Source organism: Megalops cyprinoides, chromosome 7 (genome assembly GCF_013368585.1).
Source record: "Megalops cyprinoides isolate fMegCyp1 chromosome 7, fMegCyp1.pri, whole genome shotgun sequence".
Taxonomy (NCBI): Eukaryota; Metazoa; Chordata; class Actinopteri; order Elopiformes; family Megalopidae; genus Megalops; species Megalops cyprinoides.
In genome coordinates, this window is record NC_050589.1 from 23317054 (window position 1) to 23333287 (window position 16234).

Genomic DNA, 16234 nt, shown 5'->3' on the forward strand with positions numbered 1-16234 from the left:
ATTATGGCTGCTATGATGGCACAATGATGAACTGAATAGAACAGAAAAACGTTTTGCATATTGAACCACATCCTGTACTCAAGACATCTCAGAAAAAAATGCTGGCAACCCATTTCTGTATGGGGCGCGCTTGTTCAACGGAATCTTAAACAGGAAATAAGTCATTGCTCAATATCTACCACTAACAGAAGGTAAAGAAAAAAAGATTACCTTATCCCTGCACAGTTTAAAATAACAAATGTAATAACACACATATTGACAATATTACACTGTTGTAAGACCTGAGTGTCAGAGATCTGCTCATACTTCATTAGAGCAGTAAAAATGTATATTTTACAATTGCTACTTGTGTAAAATTGGAGGCATAACTAAAATGTGTGCTACTTGGAAATGGGGAGCTCATGGCTGTAGCTACTCATACTTGACTAAAGAGAAATGCCCTCATAAACTACGCTCATTGTTCTTCACATTTTACATTTTAACCCTAAACAAACCTAACTAAGACTACATTTGCTCCTTAAGAGTAAGAGTACAAAAGGTCAATGGAAATGTTTGTATGCTGTTTCCTTAAACCAAGTTTGTTTATTTTTTAAGTTTATTTGCAAGAGAAAAATACAAGAATACAGAAAAAAATCAGCCAAGGCTAGTTCACGACACCAGTCCCTAGACAGCTGAAACTCATCGTGTCCTTAAGGGTATATATCTACAGCACCTCACTAACCTGGCCTAGGCATATCATGTACAAGCTCCATTTGGCGTTTAGAAAACAAAATGAGCCAGGAATATATTCAGACAAAGAAACTATAGCAGCAAAATTACTAAATTGTGAATATAGCATACTATAGTATAAAATAAAGCATAGTGGAACTGCAGGGCAATCCTGTTCCTCTGTCCAAGCATAGCACTGAAAACATTATTGTACTTCACAGATAACTAGCCAAGAATTTGCTCATGAGTATCTTACAGTTCTGTTGCTGCAGCGCAAACCAATATTACCTGACATCGTGGCTTTGTGTTTTCAGAAACTCGCAAAAATCCTGTAGTATGTCTGATGACCCTTGATAACATGTGGAAAAGTGTTTGTATGGGTTAGATCTTCTTTCTGTCCCGAAAAAGATGTATATAATACATATTTATTTCAGATCAAATTGTATTTTTTCATGTGCCTGCCACGGAATTATATATGATTAATATATTTTTGAACATGATTTCAACCGCATTCTCTTCGTGTTTTTGTGAATACTTTCTCGTAGCTCATATAGTGGTCTTTAAAGTGTTCCCACGCCTCATCCGAATGTGAATATTCTGTCAATTACATGATATCTCTTTAGTTTTATGCAATATTTTATTCTAACATTATTTGGAATGTAATGTCGTGACTGGTAAATATATTTCCTTATGTACTACCTTACCATTGCTACAATTTAAAGACGTCTTAAGTTCTGCAAATTCAATTTAAAATCATTGGCCGATGGCTACTGATGATCATTGGGACACCTAACCTCACAAGAACACTTGCACAATATACATCAAACACAATGGCTTATAGTTTCGGTGACCGAAAAAGCCGCCTGAATAGCATTCCAGCTTGTATACAACCGTGATACAGTAAGCCCACTATATGGTTAGCTCATTGCATCATGCAGTTGAATTTTCTTTTAATAACAGTGACTTGGCGACCACAGTTGTAAAAGTCAGTGTTTCAGTGCTAAAGGGCAAAAAATATTAGCTCCGCTGTCGGCACGTACAGCGGTTGATTACACCTGTGCGCGCTCTCCTATTCTGGAAACAGAGGTGGGGTTATTTGTGGAGGACTTTTTAAAGTCAGAACTGGAGGCTATATGAGTCGTTTGTCTTTCCTAACACTGCACTCGCTAGTTTTCGGAACTGTACTCTGCTGAAACCTGCTACTTACCAACAACAAGATCATGGGACGATTATCTTTTATCTAGAAGCTGTCTCTGAATACTTGGTAAAAAAAAAAAATAACCTCCTATTCCACTGCCGCATATACCAGTTTATTTTGCAATGTTTTATAGCCAGTTGCCTTTAGCTAGATGCCTAACCCTTTAAAGCTAAATCCAAGACTCGTCAAGTCTTTGAAAATACTCTACAGACACCTCGACTAACCAAGATATTATAGGGTAGGTAGCCTACATGCTTCAACCGAGGGAAGCTGGCATGAGGCGTGATTTAGGTTTAGGACGAGCCGCAGTTGCGCTATATGTGCTGAAGTTGGTCGCTGCCATGGAAGTGATCCTGCATCATGATATCATCGTGAATGAAGTAAGATTTATATCATCTCATTTTATTATCCAGACCTAAGACCTATTTTTACCGAAGCACGTTATTGTTGTGGCTGTTGTTATGATTACAGTTGTGAATGCACCTGTCGTGTTCGTTTGTGTAGCTACTTCTTTCTTATTCAGAAAAAAAAACAGCCTGCACACAAAACACTCCAGGGTGCAAAGACCAGTAGGTTGCTGAAGGAAACCAGATTTATATATTTGTCAGAGAGGTATCCAGTCTGTGATGATCACTGTTGGAGGGCAGACATTAATAAAGTTTTTGTTGTTGTTGTTTCTGACATGGAATAGACGGTATTGCTTTTATATATGGAATCAGATTAGAATGACATTATTTCATTTGCTTTTTTTGAGCATTGGATTGGGTAGTTTGTGTTCTGTTTGCTCTTTTGTTTTTTTATTATTACTTTTATTTTTTATTAGTTATTACTATTATCATTATTATTATTATTATTATTAGTTTTATTATTTTTATTATTATTACTGATAAGCGATTATTTTATCTATGGAGCAGGATGGCTGGAAGACCACTACAGTAACAAGAATCTGCCGGTTAATCGTTTAATGGTAAATGTGGGTGTGCCTTATGCTAAACATGATGTACTTTCCGTATGTCATGTTTATGACCATCAGAATTTCCCCTCCCCTGCCCTGCTATGCTCTCTACCTGCTCTCTCTCAAAACTCATCAACGATTTCACAGACTCAGACTCATTACATCAGTGATCAGTACACACACACACACACACACACACGCATATAGTTACTTGATATGTAACTCAAAACCACCGAACACTGTCACTGTGGTTTAGAACTGAGTTACTGAGTTGTTTTTTCCACTCAACCTTTAAGTAGTTTACAGCAGGCCGGGCACATTAGATGTTCTGTTCTTGATCAAGTTATCATAGTTGTTACCAGTCATTACCAATATTAACCTAGCATTTAGCCTACACATCCTTGTATATATGCAGATTTCTTCTTCTGGTGGAAAACACCTTACAGGCACAGGCAATGTGTTACTGTAGACAGGAAGAAGTGGTGGGATCAGGTTCTGAGGTGTCAAGGGGGGGGGGGGGGGGGGCACATGCACAGGTTGTGTTTGCTCAGGCAGTGTGGCAGGTGTGGATGTCACAGTCTGACTGATTTCCTGTTGTAAGTTTTTTTGTCCCTGTCCTACTTATGGTTAACATGGCTCTCTTCTCCCATCAACATGAACCCCCCCACCCCCCCCAAACTCAAACATCTGTGATGTGTCATGACTAACAGTCCCTGTCTCTGTCTGTCTTGTGTTTGTCTCTCTAGATTGTGCAACAAGGTGAGTGTACTGTTAATACCCCTCTTCTCTCTCTCTCTCCCTCTTGCTCTTTTGCTCTCTCTCCCTCTCTCTCTGTCTCTCCCTCCAGATCTAACTAAATCCTAGTGAGTTTATTGTTATGTAATAACATAAAACTTGTCCATAACTCAAAAAGCATATGTTGAAGTGGATGGCATGCTTTTTGCTATTACAACGAGTACTTCTGTGTGTTTAGTATCACCATGCTGAAACCCCACAGGGTCCAACCAGACCGGTCTGACACAGCTACAGCTGACTCTCTCCACTGTCCAGCTCTGCACTGCCCCCTGCAGGTCGGCACCATGCCAGGCTTGCACCACTTGCGTGCGCACGCGGGTTCGAGGAAGGGCCACAGGTGAGAGAAATTTCAGAATGTATATTAATAACCTGTTTTGTTGCAGTGTAGCATAGTGGTTAAGAAGCTAGACTTGTAACCAAAAGGTTGCCAGTTTGATTCCCCACTGGGGCACTGCTGCCAAGGTACTTAACCCACACTTGTCTTTTTGTCCAGTTTTGTAAATGGAAAACATTGTAAAAAAAAAACTGTAGCCTATGTAAGTCGCTCTGGATAAGCTCATCTGCAAAATGCCAATGATATAATGTAATTTTGCAATCAAAAAGGTAAAGCCCAAGAAGAGTGGCCCTCCCTGTATCCTACTGCTTCTTGTCCATCTCTTCTAGGCTTCCTCAAAAGGTTTACCATTGAATACCTTGAAGTAGCAACTAATACAAATAAGAGGATCACTGTTAAAACACGTAACTCTATCCCAGACGCTGTAAAGGTAAAACTGATTTTCATTTCACTCTCTTTTAAGGTAAATTTCTCAAAATTCTCACCTTACTTATAGGTGTTTGTCTTAAGTGAGCATGTCAGAAGGCTGCAAAAACATCTTTTCCTCCTCACTTCCCCACTTCTTTTCCCTCTCTAGTGGTATGGAAAATGGTGCAATATAACCAGGAAATATTTTCCCCATCAGGACAGTACCCAGAACCTTACCACGATGACAGCGGTAAGAATAGTCACCCTGTTTCCCTGTGTGTGTGGTCAGTCTGTTCAGGGCATATTTATATCAAACTAAATGTTTGCATAGCTATGGATGTGTATGTTTACCGAACTGTGTCAGGAGTGGCATGTCAAGCAGCCCAGCTGCTGTAGGATGGACAGTTCTGGGTCAGATATGGCACAGTGTCCCACACTTCGCCAGTTACCATTTCAGTGAGCCACCAGTGCAAGACAAGCCTACTCAACTTTATCTCCATTTTGTGGTGGAAGGTGGTTGCTGGTGCTCTGTGTGTAGGTGCGGAATCTGTCTAGACTGCCCTGATATGGATTTAGACCGGGCTCTGCTCCTCTGTCGCCCACAGTGGGAGCTCACACACGACTGTTTTGAAGCTCGCCCAGGAAGTGCAGTATTGGTGACTATGACAGCATACTACAAAGGCTCGAAGGATCAAAAATCTGTGTACTCATACACAGCAGAGGACATTAGAACAGGTGTCATATTTGATCATGTTATCTATTGTTTTAGTTTTGAATAATGATTTATTTCAAATACAGTAAATGTTCATCTGGAAATATCCTGAAACAAAAAGCTGTGATTGTCTAATGGTAAGGCATTTTATTCATTTATATTTGAAAAGCCTGGATGCAGATCAGATGGATACACCATTCTTCAGTCCCTCAAATGATGAAAAAAAAATCATCTTTTTTCTTTTAAAACTACAATAAAAGGTTTTTGGTGAAAGACAACTTGGGACTACACAAAGCCCGTGTGTGAAAGAAAGAATGAATGAATGATGCATGTTATTCTCTTGTCCATTCTCTAAAACATCATGCAGTACCGAAGTTCACCGTATCTGTGGATGAGCCATCCCGATCCCTGACGGTCTCTGTGGCAGCAGAGTCCAGTGTGCGTACGAGGCTGTGCTATAGACAATCTGGCCAGTGTACACAGCTCCCTTCACCTGTAGATGTCATAGTAAGTCTCTATTCTGTCTCTCTCATCTCTGAAGGTTAGAGTGCTTTCTGTTAGCCTGTTTGTACTAATGCAGGACATGCTACATTACATTACATTACGTCATTTAGCAGATGTTCTTACCCAGAGCGACTTCCACATAAATGCATCACTATGCTGAGTAGTTATCAAGAAGTAATACAAGAGGTCAGCAAAATACTGAGCTAAGTGCTAAATTAGTGTAGAGTGCTTTTTTAATACAAAATAGGGATAGATAGGATAGATAGAGATAGTTAGAGAGGAAGTAGACTAGAGATACAGCTTGAAAAGAGTTTTCAGCTTTCTCTTGAAGGGAATCTGTTGTACACATCTCAACAGGAAGCTCATTCCACCAGTGTGGATAGCCTATTGGATGTCATGCTCTGTCAGATGTATGGCTCCTTTAAGAATCTGTCCCTGTATGCTATTGCTCTCTGAAAGAAATAAAAACGTATTTCGAGGTTCCAGAGAGGCTCAGTGGTTAAGATGTTAGTGCCGAACTCCAGGTTCAGTTCCAGCTGTGTTATCAGGCAACAATGACCGGGGGCCCACAGTGGCAGTACAAATTGGGGATAGCCGGGGATAGGGGTGTGCGTGTTGGCAGGGGCTTTCTCATCTCAGCACTCTCAGGCACCCTGCGCCCTGTCGGGTGCCTCTGGATTTCCCAGATGATGTCAGCAAAGCTGTGCCCATTACCAGCTGGTGCTTACTTCACCGCAGTGTGCTGAGTGACTTGTTGCATGAATAATAGTCACTCTAAGTGTACAATTGCATCGAAAGATTGCATTTGTTATGCCCAGCACTCTTGTGCAAGTGCTCAGGCTATTGTGGTGGAATGAGTCTGGCGTGCAAGCAGCCATTTCAAATTGGGGTGCAGAAGGGGAAGAATGCACAAAGAATAAAAGTATTTAAAAAGAAAAGTATTATCAGACTTTCAATGACTGACTGGATGTGTTTAGAAAAAAAGGAGAATTTCCATCCTGCTGTTACTAGGTTGGTCTGCATGTGCATATGCATTTTGTGACAGTGCAGGATACCACTCTCTGGAGATGAACATGTGAAATTGTTTCGCTCTGAATACACCCTATGTACCAGCTGAAAGCTGGCACCTCCATTTACTAAACGGGTAACGTGAAAACTGGAACATATGTAAGTCGCTCTGGATAAGAACATCTGAAAAATGACAATAATGTTATGTAATTCTGTAAAATCTGAACAGCCTTAAAGGGGTAAAGGGCTAATTTTGCATACATCTAATTATGTGCTGAAGTCTACGGAGTTTAAAGGATTTGTGTCTTCATTGCTAGGGGAAATTGTTTTATCTCTTCCATGGTGAGGGGAGTAGCTAGCATAGTTTGCAGTATGAAAAATACCACAACATAAATGTCTGGTTAACTCTGAACAATTCAGTTTAAACTGAATGACTGTTCATTTGGCTAGGTGATTACTTAAAACCTTAGCACATGTGTTTAAAAAACCACCATTCCACCTCCAACATATAGGGAAAACAGGCTTTTGAGTGCTGGGTTTTAAGGGTCTTTAAGTCAAAAGCTAAAAGGTTTACTTAAAAAGAGATCCAAAATGCTCTAATGTGGTAAGTATGTGAAGTTATATAGTATGTGAAGTTGCATGAATGGAGTGTCAAAGCTATAGGAACAGATAGGGTTTAACCTTTTGATAATAAACCATAACCACACGTTATCCAGACAGATTCACATGCAGATTAATCATCTAGCAGACACCTTTATCCTGTGAGAGTGATTACAAAGATAAAAGCAACATCATAGTACATATTACATTTGTATAAAAAACAACAAGGTGAATCACAATGAATATGACAATGACAAAAAAATGTGTAAATCTTGGTGTTACTGTAGCTCTTGCTGTGTAATCTTCCCATCGAATACTTCACCACAACAAAAGACAGCACCTCCGCTCTTTTGAGTAGATAAGAAAGATATTAATCAGTGAGTGACACAAGTATAACTAATTTCCCATGATAGACATTCCAGCAGATGACCATACTGTTTCTTGCAACCCCAACAACTGCAGATACTCTGTAACATGCTGCAGAAACCATGTAATTGTATATACCCTGCAAGCCCCATGTGTGAAATCACTAACCCTGTGACTAAACCCCTTTGTGGGCCTATGTTGCAGATTAATACCACTTATGCTCTGAGCACCACCCTTAGCTTCCCCTACCTGCTGCCCTGTCTCTGTGTGCAGGTAAGAACACTATTCATTTTGATATTTTATTTGTGGTTTTTTTTTTGTCTCAACAGCAAATTATTATTAGTATTATTATCTTACAATATGTATCTGCAAGGGCTCCTGTAATGATAGCTGTCATTGCTATAGGTTATATCCACTATTACTTGAATTTTACATGAGAAATGTGATCTGTGAGAATTATTTTGTTGTGATAACTATATCAAATAAACATTGAATTTAATTGTTTTCCTTTGCACTAGAGGAATAATTGTGTGTGTGTGTGCGTGCACTTATATGCATGGATATGTGTCCATATCTGCAGGTATATTTCTTGTATACTGATGCAGAGCGAGTCACGTATTGTCCCTTTGAGAATAAGCCAGTTGATGGTGAGTTTACCTCTGAATACAGTGTGTCCCTATATGAAATTGTGGATAATGTCTATGTTGTCGCAAGCTTTTACACAAACCTCCTTGAACCGACGACTACGGTGGCTGTACTCCTTATCTCTCACCAGCAGGTGGCAGGGATGTATTGCTCTCCAGTTCTGTGAAACTGTATAAAGACTTGGTCTTTAAACCTGTGTGTACCGATGCCTCCCTGAGACCCTCTGCCTCCCTCTGCTGGCAAGTCCAGAGAAATTCATCCCGCTGCCTTCCCATTGCCAATTCCACATTGCAGGGGAAGGGCTGGGTGAGTGATAATGTTAGCAGTTGTCAACCATTAGTAGACACAGGACTTTGGGTCTTCTTCAGTGCATGTGTGAGGGCTGTGCATGCTATCAGCTTCTCTCCTGCATTAAGTGTAGATTCTGTACTGATTCATATGTAAGTTAAGGCAGTGCTAAGAGTGTTTTGATTGCTAAGTACAGGATGGTCAAATTTTTAAGACTTGATCTATGATAGTATTAGTGGCTGAAGCATCCATCCTGGTCAACACACTGCCATTAGCCAGATATATATGAATATGTGTTTGTGTGTGATGTAGCATATCACATGTGGAACAGTGCAATGAGACTAAAAATGCTCTTCTTCTTCCTTTCCCTCAGAATTATGATGTTTCCAATGTGGATCAACACCCCCAAATTTGTGTGCAGGTAACAATATGTCTTTCAGTGTGGCTGAATGAAAGATCAATTCCCACACAGCAGACAAATGCACACAAAATATTTTGATTAATACTCCACATGTCTTTTTTCATATCTGCAGTTCGCTCTCTATGGCAGCTACACTGTGCAGTGCCCCTTCCAGTCAGGTAGAGTATACTGCAAAACAAGAAGAACATAAGAAAGCAAATGACCATATAAACACTGTATGAATGTGACCACGAGACCCGCACTTACTTCATAATCTTTGGAGATGTGGCGCTATGGACCTGTATCTCAGCCATGGTGATCTATAAAGATTAGATCTGCTCCTCACATATTCTCACTCTGCTCCTCACATATACTCCTGAGATGTCTAGTGGTCGGTATGCAGTCTTTGGACTGAAACAAAGGGTGGGGATTTGGTCAAGCTACAGCTCTACATGGGAGAGGAAGTGAGCGTAAGTTCCACAGGGGAGTGTATGTTCAAACTGCATGCTTATGATCTACTTTTCTGTTCATCTTCTTTTCTGTCTCTCTCTCTCTCTCCGTCTCTCTTTCTCTCTCCTTCCCTCTGTTTCTCCCTCCCTCTCTCTCTCCGTCTCTCTTTCTCTCTCCCTTCCTCTGTCTCTCTCTCTCTTTCTCTCCCTCCCTCTGTCTCTCTCTCTCCATGTCTCTTTCTCTCTCCCTCCCTGTCTCTCTTTTTTCTCTCTCTCTCTCTTTCTCTCCCTCCCTCTCTCTTTCTCTCCAACTCTCTTTCTCTCTCTCTCCCTCTGTCTCTCTCTCTCCCTCCCTCTGTCTCCCTCTCTCTCTCTTTCCCCCTCTGTCTCTCTCTCTCTCTCCCTCTCTCCCAGTTGTATCAGAATGGCAGGCTGTGGTACTCCCAGCGGTCCAGCATTTGCGTGTGTGTCTGAGCTCGGGGACCCCAGCAACCTTTTCTGCACAGCTCTGTGTTCTTGAGGGGGAGTCGTATGTGGATAGGGGGGATGTCTACTCTGTCAAGATGGTAAATAATAATAACAATAACAGCAATGGTGATAAAATTAGATTTTATTAATATTGTAAATTATGTCTAAAACCCAGACCCAGCTGATACACATCATAAGAGAATACAATGCCCGCCTACAAGGCCCCCATGCCCCCTGGTTACATTCTTTACCTCTAATATGTTCTATTTATATAATTGGAGGGTGGACAAGCGTGGTGAGCTAGCAAAGGGCAAGACCATCGTCAGTTTTGTAGGAGAGTAACAGCAGTTTAAGATCCATCATCTGTCACACTCAGGCAGTAACAAGTTTAGCTTTCACAGCACTATGTAAATGCTCTCTTTCAGGAGTGTAAGTTTAAATCTGAGCAGCAGATACAAGTACAGACTATAGTTTCCTTAAGAGTTAGAGTAAGAGTTAATGAAAACAGTAGACCAGGCTAATGAAAGCAAGTTTATCTGCATCACAGAGAGAGAACTTACTTGTTATCCCAGCATTGTTTTGCTACCTCAGAAATATCTTTGATATGCATCAAAAGATAAGGTGAATCAACAAATAACTCCAGAGTTGCATGCTTCACGCATGATGGATGTGATCAAAGGGAAGCATGTGTGTGCGTGTTTGTACCTATGTGTGGGTGTGTGTTTAAGGGAGAGGCAACTGTCCACAAGGCAGATGGAGTATGCTGAAAAACATGCAGAGATTGTATTGTATCATTGTGTGCCCTAAACTATGGGAAAAATAAAGACATTTACAGTTACAGTTATTACCATGAACAATATTTCCTTCCAGGATGAAAAACATGGCATAAGTAGTGAGGGTTGGAAGAGAAGTTTGGTAGTTCTGCAGTTGACAGCCAATCCCTCCACTTTAGATAAATGATGTGGTGTTGTGCTCTCTCCTACAGGAGAATGGCACCACTAAGGCTGAGCTAAGTGTCCCTTTCACCCCTCTGCCTGCAGGGATGTGTGTGCAGGTAAGGCCTGTCATATTGGAAAGCCTACCTGTCTTTCTATCTGTCTGACTGTTTCACTTTTATTATTATTTATATATTTATTTATTTTTTCAATGTGGAAGTTATACCAGGTCTTTCTGAACAGAACCGAGCAGGCATAAGATAGAAATTCACCTTAGTTTTATTACATTCTGATTGTTACTGGTACTGTAGAACATCCATGAACACTGAAAAATTCTTGCACATTATATTACTGCAATAAAAAGTGGACCTGGTGCTACATTCTGTAATACAGTAGCCCTGTAAGGCTAATCAAATAGTGGGTCGTGTCAGTTCCTTTTCATTTGTGTTTTAACTGACCAAATAATGTTTGTAAGCTTAGAGCTCAGCAGCTGGCTTCCCACGGGTGTGGTTTTTGCAGGAGTGGTCTCACAGTAAATGTGCACATCATTCAGTTGTGCTTTCACCACATTGTCAGTCAGAATGGACAGTGACTCTCCTCATATATGCAGGTGTGGAGGTCAGACCCTCATCTCCATGGAAGGAGACTGCTATGTCCTGAACGTGAGTGCTGCTTTAACACTGGGGTCGTTTCTGCATGCGTTCATGCTCGCAAGTGAAAGCAAACGGAAATGAGAACTACCCTTTAGCTAAAGTTACAGATGAAACATTACAGGAGGGTATTAAAATCCATCATGATAGACCATTTTTCCAGCCGGGCTATTTATCTTTTAGTGGGTGAGCAGCTGTTAATTTTTAGCCACCTTGCTAGTTAGTAGTGGCATTGCTTTATACTGTAGTTATTTGCACATGGAGCAGAGTGGAAAGGGAGTTAATATTTAACATTGCTCTGGAGCTGATTTCACCTCAAGATGATGTAATGGAGAAAATTTTAGACAGGTTATTGTCCACTATACTGCCCACTACATATTTATATTACAATTAAATTATTTATGTTCTGTTGCACTGGAAGTCGCCCTGGATAAGAACATCTGCTAAATGCATGTAATATAATGTAATTAAATGTGACAAATACAAAATAATTCCTGCATAATTTAATGGTACACACAAACACAAGCATTCTCTCTGTTCCTGATTTAAACTTGTTATGTGGTTGTTTGTCTTTCCCTGTCATGTCTCTCCTCAGATTCACACAGAAGATTGGGCCTGATTGTCACGGCAGCAACAATTATTACAGTGTTCATGTTGATGCTGGCATATGTCACATACCATCGCATTAAAAGGGGACTCTCAGGTCAGTCTATGAGAAGCTGTGATGATTCAGAATTTCAGTAAGCTCTGTCAGTGTATATAATAATCAACCTAATATTACGTTTATGTGTAACTTTCCTGTTACAGAATTAAGTGAAATTGACATTTTAAATGTGTGACTTCCCATTGTTATGTTACATCTATTAGCTTAGCAGACACCATGGTGAGTAGTTCATTTGGTACATATAATCTATTTATTAAACTGTACATCTGATGAAGTAACCCATGGTTAGTAAATTTATTCAAACACAACCACAGAGCCCAGCACAGGTTTCAGACTTTTAACCTTTCTGGGCATGGAAGAAACTGAAAGTTGCCATCTTCCTGGGGATTCAAACCTAATATAGCATTCAGTGTCACTGCCTTACTTATTCTAATTTGTCATGTTCTGGTGCTCCACTCACCAATGAACATCCTTCTTCTGTCCTCTCTCTCTTTAGACTGGCAGCTCAGTCAGAAGCCGGTACTTGTGGTGTGCTCTTCAGAGCAGACACCCCAGGTATCCGCTGTGTGCGCCTTGGCCTCCGTCCTGCAGGGGGAGCTGTGTGCAGGGGTGCGGATGGCTCTCTGGGCCAAGAACACAGGCGGAGTGGCGAAGCTGGGGCCACTCCCCTGGATCTATGGGCAGTGTGAGGCTGTCAGAGGTGCAGGTGGCAGAGTGCTGATCGCCTGGAGCCCTGAGGCCAAGGAAGCCTACCAGAGCTGGAAAAAAGAGAGAGAAGAAGAGGAGGGATCAGAGGGAGAGAAACCACCTAGAGAAAGCAGAGGGGTGGACAACAAGGATGGTGAGGACAGGATGTGGTGGGAAACACCCAACCTGTGTGGAGGAAAAAACAGTAGCCAAGCAGGGATGCTCGGACAGAGGGAGCCCAGCTCAGTGACTGCCCCCATCCTGAGGGCAGCTCTGGCCTGCTTGCAGGGGGAGCTGCAGGGTGGCAGGGAGGGACACGGATTTGCGCTGGTGTATTTCGATGGGCTGTCTCACAGCCAGGACATCCCGCAAGAGCTGAGGCGGGTACCACAGTACTGCCTGCCGCAGGACTTTGGGGGGCTGGTGCAGGAGTTGCAAGGAGGGGCAGGAGAAGCGGGGAGGGGAAGAGGGTGCCCCTGCTGCGCTGGATTGCTCTCCAAAATCCTGGCCCTACGACTAGCACAAAAACTGAGGACGTGGCTGCCACAGACACTGCCACAGGAAGAGGGGGCAGAGGGGATAGCAGTGAAGCCACAAAATAGCAAGAAGCCACACAGCCTAGCAGGACTCCCGTTGCCATTATTATTTAGCAAAAGGACAGAGCAAAGTTCCGAATGGGAGAACACAAGACTTACACTGTCTGTACAGAAATGAAGGAGCCGACTTCGATTTCACCTTGTCATTGTTGACAGAGTTGTGTCGCCATGGAAACATGAGATGGCACTGTCCTGGGCTGTGAATGCTGCACCTTAATTCAATCGAGCCAGAGGTGAATTACCACAGAACCCAATTGTGAAGCAGAAACAGAAAATGCTGCTCTGGGCTGATGGTCTATCACTCGACCGTAAACAGCCTGGTGTGGTAAGAAAGCAGTTTTCAGCTACAGGCACTGGTGATGCATGTGCACACTTGATCTAAATGTGCCTTGTATCTGGGGCTCATCAATGAACCCAAACCAATTTCATCATCCTAAGATGACTGACAACATTGACATCATATACTGACTGCTGTTAATGCTGTTTATCATGGAAATTCACATCACTTTCAGAGCAAGAATGTGCCTCCTACCTAAAAATGAAAGTGCTGATTTGCCTTGTATTTCCATGTTATTGCTTGGGGGCCATGGAAGAGAGGAAGAGCCCGTGATGAATCATAAATGATTTACCGTAAGTGACATTTAGAAAGACTCCCTGGAAAGGTGCGCTGGAGACCGGTTTGACTGGCAGCGTAAGGGCAGGGTGTTAAAGTACTCTTGGCAAGAGAAGCTCACCAAATACTATGAATTCTGTTTGGAAAAACCTTGAAGAAGTTTGAAAAAGAAGCTTCTGTGCTGAGTGCCAAACAGACAATGGTCAACCAATTTCATAAAAAAAAAAAAAAAAAACATTCAGTATGTTTCCTCATCTCCTATTCACACTGAACACCATGGAGTTATGAAACATATCACACACAATTGTTTTCCTGTTCTTTTGTCTAGAGGTAAACATGTGCAACAGAATGAAGTGAAAGGGCATGCTTATTGTCTTCTTGATAGTAGCAGCATAATTACATTCTTTGCATAGTTTGTACAGTGTGTCAGACTGAACATGTGCTTCAGATCCTGTCCCAGTTACCTAAGAGGTACACTGCCAACATATGGCATCTGCATTCAGTCATGTAATGTGCTTTAATGTAGGCTGCTTAAAGGCACAGAAATCAAAAGAAGCCTCGACCTTGCTTGCACGTAGCTTCCATTTTCATAACACACAGCCTCCCTACAACAGAGGAACCAGGAGATGAAGGAAAATTTACTAGTAGATCATTATCTCAGTGGATAAGAGGAGTGTACTGAATGAAGAGGTATATATTCAAGACAAAAGAGATGCACATGATTTAGCAAGGGCTACATAAGAGCCAGGGATGTGAAGGCAAAGGTTGCCCAGATCTATGTTTTTCATATGACCTCAAGATTCCTTTTCTTGACTGGCTGCCTGAAGCGTACTCACCCATTCACAAACATTTCAAGATTAAATGATGATTTATTCTGTATTCTGTCTGAGGGCAGCTGGTCACCTTTGAATCCTGGAGTTTCAAGATCACTTTTAATATTGTTTTAGGCTGTTTAAAAAAGCTATTTTAGTTTTTGCATAAGAACTCACACTGCCACAGTACACACGGTAATATGAATATGTGAAATATGGTGGGAATGTAAGTGCCAGGATGACTGAACCTTTGACTCCCCATGCTTCGTTCAAAATGCTGCTCCTAGTTAATATTTAACAACAACAAAAACAACTTTGTTCCTGATACCAGATCCTCAACTCCACACACTGCCTGAACTGTAAGTACAGCACATTAGTGGTGCTGTCCTTTCAAAAGTCATTTACAATTGGGTCTTTTCTTACACCTCCCATAATAAACTACTGCTTTGTTCACTTCTCTCCATTGCTTCCCTGTTGCTGCTCCAGTTCACTACAAAACAGTGAAGTTGAAATAAAATAACAGTTCCCTCATACAGTCCCCCTTCGTCTGTTGTAGTCATTATATAGACTATATATAGACTGATTTACGTGGCTTCGGTCCTCCATTTATAAATCAGGTTCATTTCAGCCATTTATTTGCTGCTATATTTCTGTTCCCAGGTAGAGACAAGCTGTATTTGATCTGCAACAGGTTTCAGGCTGCCTTTTGTCACCTAAAACTTGTAGTGAATGCACATAAATCTAAGTGTGTGGTTTTTTTGACAAGATCACGCCTGCAGACACATTCTGACCTGAACATCTCTGACCGGTGTGGGAAGTCTCTTGACACTGTTTCATCTGCTTCTGCAGTTTTACAAGCCTACAGTCACGGTCTGTCATGGTGCTCTATGCTTTGTTTACAAATGCAGGGCCACTCACCCATCATTGCCTCCTTTATCAGGGGGTTGGTTAAACCTCACTAAAAACTGCAGATTCACTCAGTGGTACAATTTTATATACTAGGATGTGTTGTGAAAAATTACATCTTGCCTCTGTACTCACTTAGTTACAGTCTGCATTCCAATTCAGTGTTGCTTTTTAAAATACCTCTTCCTGATGTTCATGTTTCTAACTGTTCCTGTCCTGAATTCCATCCCCTCCAAGTATGTTCCCTATAGTTTTATATTCTGTTTTAATGTGTGTGTCATTTAAAGCTTACATGCATTGTAATTGTTTCATATAGCTCTTGGCCAGAACTCAGGAAAGAGATTTTATATCTCAATTGACTTTTTCTGGTGACATGAAAGTTTAAATAAAATAAATAAAAGTTAATGCAAATGTCTTCTCTCCAGCTCCTCAGCAGTCTTCTTCATTAAATTTATTGTATTCTACATAATGTTCAGTATTGTATCACATTGTTTTGTGTACCACCTTTGGCAAGAGAATCTGCAAGGTAATAA

General features: G+C 41.3%; 1 protein-coding gene across 2 annotated transcripts; it reads left to right on the forward strand.

Annotated features, from left to right (window-relative positions):
* The first annotated feature begins 1853 nt into the window (after positions 1-1853).
* Positions 1854-15927, forward strand: LOC118780630 (interleukin-17 receptor C). Of its 2 annotated transcripts, none has more exons than XM_036533239.1 (17): positions 1854-2286; positions 3608-3620; positions 3859-3993; positions 4320-4420; positions 4568-4648; positions 5004-5133; positions 5478-5617; positions 7793-7861; positions 8169-8235; positions 8364-8539; positions 8895-8942; positions 9055-9100; positions 9785-9936; positions 10824-10892; positions 11384-11435; positions 12019-12126; positions 12584-15927. In XM_036533239.1, exons 1-17 carry the CDS (start codon positions 2158-2160, stop codon positions 13486-13488), a joined length of 2421 nt encoding a protein of 806 aa, XP_036389132.1. In that variant the 5' UTR covers positions 1854-2157; the 3' UTR covers positions 13489-15927. The 2 variants fall into 2 exon arrangements, with proteins under 2 accessions (XP_036389132.1, XP_036389133.1); XM_036533240.1 differs by having other exon boundaries at positions 8367-8539.
* The last annotated feature ends 307 nt before the right edge of the window (positions 15928-16234 follow it).

Coding starts and splice junctions, on each gene's coding strand:
- LOC118780630 (XM_036533239.1), top strand. CDS start 2,158: ATGCTTCAACCGAGGGAAGCTGGCATGAGGCGTGATTTAGGTTTAGGA. Junction 5,134..5,477: donor AGCAGAGGACATTAGAACAG/GTGTCATATTTG, acceptor AACATCATGCAG/TACCGAAGTTCACCGTATCT. Junction 9,101..9,784: donor GCAGTGCCCCTTCCAGTCAG/GTAGAGTATACT, acceptor CCTCTCTCCCAG/TTGTATCAGAATGGCAGGCT.